Source organism: Salvelinus alpinus, chromosome 35 (genome assembly GCF_045679555.1).
Source record: "Salvelinus alpinus chromosome 35, SLU_Salpinus.1, whole genome shotgun sequence".
Taxonomy (NCBI): Eukaryota; Metazoa; Chordata; class Actinopteri; order Salmoniformes; family Salmonidae; genus Salvelinus; species Salvelinus alpinus.
The window spans coordinates 8,483,805-8,490,640 of record NC_092120.1 but is presented as its reverse complement, the minus strand read 5'-3'; the positions used below and the strand labels follow the sequence as shown (position 1 = coordinate 8,490,640).

Genomic DNA, 6,836 nt, shown 5'->3' with positions numbered 1-6,836 from the left:
TGTGACATTGAGTAAGATGACTGACGTGAGGTAGCATGACAACACCGTCACATTTACAGAGACCAATACTTCCTCAGTGAGCGCGGCCATTAGTATGATATCTTACACTATGCACGGTGTGCCAGATAGACAGCTAGGAGAAAAGTGCTCCACGAAATGAGATCGTAAAATCTAAGTGCACACCCGAATAACATTATGACAAATGCAAAGCTTTGGAAAAGTACAGAATCAATGACAAGGAAAGGACACTAGATGTTTTTCTCATAATCTTTAGTTTATTCTTCGTATATTTTTTTAGACATGAAATAAAGAAAATAACACCTTTCCTTTACAAAACGCCTGTGTGTCGTGAAAAAAGGGAGGAGATCAACAGACTGCAGGACGCTACACACGCCATCACAGCAGAAGGAGTAAACAGACAGAATCAGGGCAGAGAGAGATCGCTCACATAGTGCAAGGAACGTAAGTGAATTTGGGGGGGGGGGGTCTGTCCCAGCCAGGGGGGGAATTGAACCCACAACCTTCTGGTCCCATGACCCAGACACTAACCAACCATCCCAAATAGAATTGACTCACTAGGAAGTGCTGGTAATGTGGTTACCAAGGATAGGTTTGTTACATTACCCCCTCTTTTGGGAAGCGCTATAATACAGTAGTGGTATAAAACATGTCAAATTCATCCACATGCACATCTCAGTTCCACTTCAGGAGGGCTAGGTCTCAAATACTGTTTGAGGCTTTGGCATCCATTTTGAATTCAACCTGCTGTTTACATACAAACAGTGCCACTGAATTCCTAAGATGTACAGCAGTTACTGTCTCACCAAGTTACACAATACACTTCAATATGATGTTATTCATCTCATGCTAATGCACATTCAAATAAACCCTGACAACCAAATACCAAGCAACTAGGTAATTTATCACTCTTCCAATCATGTCTGAGTGCTTTATATTAAACACTTCCTGTCCTGACTACAATATTCTGTATCTCCTGACTGTGTTGTGTCTCTATTTACAGTACAGTAGACCTATAAGGTCGTCAGGTCTGCATATAGTACTTTACCGCTGTTTAGTCTGACACCACCCTACATCATATAAACCAAACAGTGCCTCTTGGAGTGTATTTATAGAATATAGGCTGACTAGCCATTGAATATTTGATTTCATATTTGAGGCACTAAATCAAAGATGAGAGTCATCCCGTGTAGAGCACCTCAGAGGTGCAGGTTTGTGTGATGTTAACCACATACTGACTCTGGACAAACACAGACCGTTTTCTAAACAAATGTCAGATGATAAGCAGATCATTGAGGACAATAATTTCTAAGCATGGATATGTGAAGTCGACATACAGCTGAAGTTGTGATTTTCTTTTCATTGCACACACGTAGGCTACAGTCTTACACCTAGACACAGATACAAAATGATGTGTCACACACACGCACGCATGCATGCACACAACACGGGCACGCACAACACACACACGTACGATCACACACGCACACACACACACACACGCAAACGTCATGATGAAGATAACAGTATGACTGATCAATCCTCCACACACACACAGACGGCTTTTATAAAAGCAGAAAAATATGAATAATAATAATACTGTCTTTGAGGAGATCATGTGGACATGCTGCAATAAACGTCTTTATCTTTAAAGTGACATAGATAATTCTGTATTTTTATATATATATATATATATATATATATAAGTTATGTACGGGTGTTATACTGTGAGTGTTATCATCATAGGGTTGAAATAGTACTAATAAAAGTTATTCCAATCAAAATATTTTAGAGATCTATTCGAAGATCTGTGACACGGAAAAATATGCACTTATTCAGTTGTGTTTACCATTTTCAGTTGTTCAAGTTGTATTTTATAAGTTAGTGAAGATTAGTTTGTATGTATACAGTATATTCAATAATCAGCATGTAGGCTTTGCACAGGTGAGAAATTAGATTAGCTTTTTTACATCATCAAGTACAATACAACGACCATTCTATACACTAAACACATTCAACCTTTGAGAGGAGACTTTTTAAACCTTACACATGCAATATTTACAATGCTGAACCTCGTCAGCAGGGTCATAAGCGAGTGTTTGTGTGTGTGTGTGTGTGTGTGTGTGTGTGTGTGTGTGTGTGTGTGTGTGTGTGTGTGTGTGTGTGTGTGTGTGTGTGTGTGTGTGTGTGTGTGTGTGTGTGTGTGCAGAAACAGATAAACACTGCTTTTAGTATTGCCTAAATAGGTGTTACGGCTCCACACAACAGAGCTTGACGAGCATTGCGGTCGAGATTGAGATTGAGAGTGGAGCCAAATCTCTTCAGTGGTAGAATTTTACATAATCCTTGACATTTTTTATCACTTACATCAGTTGAATGACAATATAGCAAAGAATTTAGGCACCTCAAACACTAATGTATTCATACTGTATTCATCATGATTCATATACTGTACTTATCATATCAATGTCTATATCTCTATCTTACCATATGGCTTTTAACTTTCATTTTATTCTCATATTCATTTTAGCATTAAAAAACGTCTCAGAATTGTGGAAGTGTTCAGAAAGAGAAAGACCATCGTTTGAAGTTGAAGATGGATGTACTTTCTATGTGTTCCAACAACTGATTGATGTGTTGGTGAACTTAACACGACTCCTATTTGTGCTTCTCTTAAAAATCCTAAATGCTTTTAGATGTAGTCCACTGAGCTCAATGTACCATTCATGGTGTCTGTCACGACGGTCAGTTAAAACACTGAGGTAGAGATATGTCTTTTGTCAAGCAAAATGTATCTGCACACCTCCTCTTGTAACACATAGCGGCTACAGGAGTTTTAACCACCAGCGAAGTCTTATTGCACTGTAAATCTAGGATAGAGCAACATAGCTTCAAGCAACTAAAGACAGATGGCATCATGGCACAGTCCTGGAGATGGTGGTACAGTGAGTTAATAGTTAGTGAAGTTCTCGCAGGACCTTTTTAGGACAGTCAGAGAGACCAATGGCAATAGGGTAGGCTATTAGAACACATCAACCCATGCCTTGACATCATATCCAGTACTGTGGATGGATGCTAGTGGGTTAACCCTATTTGTGAAGTGTCTGTTTTAGGCTGGAGCAAATAACCAGAACTACATGTATACTGTACTGTGAGATCACCATACTAGGCATCAGAGCCGTGGAGCACATCTACAGTTGGCTCAAGGCCTCCAGTATGTAGCTCAGCCGACTAACGCATGTAGATGTGTGTAGGCAAGGAATAGTCTGACATGGATCTGTTCTATTATCTCAGGGAAGACTAGACTTTCATACTGTACTTTTAGAAGTCATCATGGGGTATAAAGGCTGACCCATAATCTATAAATGAGAAGTCAAGTGGGCAGGACCTACAGTAAAACTACATCTATCGGCCAAATGAAACCCAGCCATAATACTGTACTTCACTAGCTGCTGCAAGCAAGAGAGGAAGGAAAATAGGGAGTACAGAAGGAAGGAAGGAAGGACAGAAGTAAAGAAGGACATAGAGAAGGGAGGATTCCTTTTTTAAATGTTAGGACTAAGCCAATGACATCACCCACCAGACCCCTCCTCTTCTCCCTCTCCCACTCTCATAGTTGTAGTCAGCACAATAACAATCAGCACTACATTTCCCAAGATTCACTGGGGATTGCTTAAAGTGCTGAGGTGTGTCCTTGGGGTCTTCAGGTGCTGGAGTGAGGTCAAGGATCAAAACAAGCTCTTTCTCTTGGATTAAACTGATTCTAGAGATTCACTGGGACAGTCAGTCAGAGTTGGCCAACACCTTATTACCAATACTGTCTCTCACGTAGTTGGGAGTGCAATCACATGAGACATACATTTTAAACAAAAGTTAGACTTAGTTTAGCAGAAGGAATTGATGTTAGAATTCAGCATTCAGGTGTTAGTGTTGCTGGGGCTCCTTTGTATCAGGATGTTTCATCATTCAAGCATTCTAGATGTTTCTATAGGATGGCAGAGGACCAGCAGGAAACATTCCAGATTAACAGATTCCCAGGTTTCAGGAAAACTACTAGAGAATGTCACAAGGAGAAGGAATCCAGTCCAGTTTGATAGAAAGGTGATTTAAATTCATCCAGTTTGACGAGAACGTTATGTCATAGTCACATTTATAAGTCCTTGAGGGGGCTAAATCATGTCATTGGTTTCATCATATGAGATAAAAAATGTCAGTTGCAAATTTACGAGCTGCTCGTGCTTTCGTTTAGGTCTGTTTTTCACATGCTGAGATTAGAGCAGGCATCATCAAAGGTTGTATCATTCCACAAATGGAGTAGGTGGTCATAGATGTAGTTGAATTAGATTGAGTAATGTTCACTTGCCATTCTGTTGTTCCTATATCTATGTAAAATGGTGTGGAACCATTCTGCACACCTCTGAACGTAAAATATATCTAAAGAAGCTAGGTTTAACATTTTACTTGTAAACTCTGCAACTGATTTTGTTGGCAGACCGGCAGTCATGCTCTAGTTTACACACTAAAAAAAGAGTATGCAGCATAGAAAGTTAAAAAAGAAACAACAACAACTAAAATGGAACTCGTTTGCTTATATTTCCTATCTTGTGAAAAGTATCTGTGAATTGAAAAAAGTATCTCAAAGATAGTGTTAGTACAGGTGAGTTAGCTATCATAACAACCTACAGCATGTTCGAGCATTACAAGTGTTACATCTAAGTCCCAGCCTCGATAGTAGCAGTGATTTCTTCCTTATTTGGTAAGGGGGGTGTTTGATTGTCTGTCTACAGTGGTGGACGAGGATAGGATAATGGGTCTGTGGGGTTTCCCTTGGAGGAGTGCAGGGACTGTTCTCAGGTTGCGGTGGTGGCGGTGTTGTCCTCAGCTGGGGCGTCCATTTTGGCCTCAAGGGCTGGACTACTTGGGGCGGTCACCTCCACTTCAGGGGTTTTAGGAGGGGTTGCCTTGGCGACAGGACTTTCGATCAGACCCACTGGGGCCAGAGCAGTGTCAGGTTTGGATTCAGGTGCTGGTGGTTCGGGTGTGCCATTGGTGGTCGGAGCAGGTTCAGGGCTCAGCATTGGGGTTGGGGTCGGAGTCTGGATTGATGTCACAGGCTTGGGGGATTCTGGGGTTGGTGTCACCAGCTTGGGGGGTTCGGGGGTTGATGGTTGGGGTGCAGTTAGTTTGGAGACAGGGGTCAGGGGTGGGGTTGGCTTAGAGGACACCGGGCTTGGAGACACAGCAATAGGTGTTTTGGCTGGTTCAGGTGTTTTCAATTCAGGTGTTTTCGGTTCAGGAGTTTCAAAATCGGGAGTTTTGGTTGGTTCAGGTGTTTTCAATTCAGGTATTTTCGGATCAGGAGTTTTGAAATCAGGAGTTTTCAATTCAGGAGTTTTGGCTGGATCAGGTGTTTTGGCAATGGGGCTTGAAGCCTGCTTGGAGACCGGGCTGGGGATTGGGCTGAGTTTGGTCTCAACGGGTTTGGTTATGGTCAACTTTGGTTCAGGGATTTTTTTTATCTCGGGAACAGGGCTAGGTTTGGTAACCGGGGGTGGGCTTGGCTTGGTTTCTGGGACGAAGGCAACACTCTCAGTCTCAGTCTCTGATTCTGGAATCTGGTCGGGGACGTCAGTGTCAGTGTCCAATGGGAGGCCAGTGGTGTTAAACTCCACCCCTGAGTCGCTGGTCTCCAGGTTACCACCTGCCACCTCCTTGGATGACACCTCCAGACCCTGGGGTCAACACACAGAGGTCAGAGGAGAGAGGTCAGGGTGAAGACAGGAGAGTGGGTGAGGATAAGCAAAGAGATTTTAACAGCTATTTTGACAATATTCCCCTTACGTTATTCTAAATCATTCCCTCAACTCTACAGAAATAACCACTGTGTCACTAATACTTACTTTAATGTCCACCTCAGTGCTCTGAGACTTCTCTGTGATGTCAATGGACTGGGCTATAGACTCCTCAAACTGAGTAATGTTCTTCACAACCTGGAAACCACACATACATGTTATGTCAAGTACTGAGCATCATATAGGGAACAGGGTGCCATTTGAGACATCACCAGTGTCTCTGTCTGTGTCTGTGTGGTACCTGTCTGAAGGCATCTCCCTCGTCCTCCTTGCCTGCGTTTTGGGCAATCTTCTCGATGGCTCTGGCCTTGGCAGTCCTCTTCTTCTGCTTGACCAGGCAGGACAGCAGACACACCAACAGCAGGAGGACCAGGAAGCCCACCAGTGCTATGATTAACACGTAGAGGGACGGCAGCTTATAGGCTGGAGGAGGGGAGGGGGAGGGAGAGTAGGGAGAAAGAGGGGAAGGAGAGAATATAGAGGGGGAGTGTGGCGAAGGGGAGAGAGGGGAGAGACAGAGGAGAAGAGAGATACACAGAGAAGAGAGAGAGATAAATGGAGAGGAGATAGAGGTGAGAGGTGGTGAGGAGAAGACAGGCGAGAGGAGAAAGAGGTGAAGGGAGGAAAGGAGAGATAATGTTAATCAATTATTATCTCCTCACCCTCCACCACCCCATAGACGTAAGCCCCCAAGTTGGTTTCCAGTTGGTCGATGACCCTGAACTGGCCAACTCCTCCAATCAATCCCCTTCATCTCCAATCTCCTTCATCCTCCCATCCCTCTCTCCTCCTTACTCCTCTCCTCTGTTCTCCTCTCCTCCCTTCATCCCCCTCTCCTCACCCTCCACTTCCAGGTAGACGTTGGACACAGGAAACCCCAGTATGTCCGTGACCTTGAACTGCCCGACGTCGCTGGCCTTGACCTGGTCCAGAATAACCACAGACGGATCCAGAGAGATCCGCCCC

General features: G+C 43.4%; 1 protein-coding gene across 2 annotated transcripts in view; it reads right to left on the bottom strand.

Annotated features, from left to right (window-relative positions):
* Positions 1–253: 253 nt before the first annotated feature.
* Positions 254–6,836, bottom strand: part of LOC139564153 (uncharacterized) — a 41,746-nt gene continuing 35,163 nt past the window's right edge. For both annotated transcript variants that reach the window (XM_071383382.1, XM_071383381.1), the window contains exons 8-11: positions 6,712–6,836; positions 6,112–6,293; positions 5,919–6,008; positions 254–5,750 (exon numbers count right to left, since the gene is read on the bottom strand). The exon at positions 6,712–6,836 is cut by the window's right edge and continues 23 nt beyond it. In XM_071383382.1, the coding sequence (XP_071239483.1) occupies positions 4,869–5,750; positions 5,919–6,008; positions 6,112–6,293; positions 6,712–6,836 (1,279 nt within the window). In that variant the 3' untranslated portion in view covers positions 254–4,868. The remainder of the gene's footprint in view (positions 5,751–5,918; positions 6,009–6,111; positions 6,294–6,711) is intronic.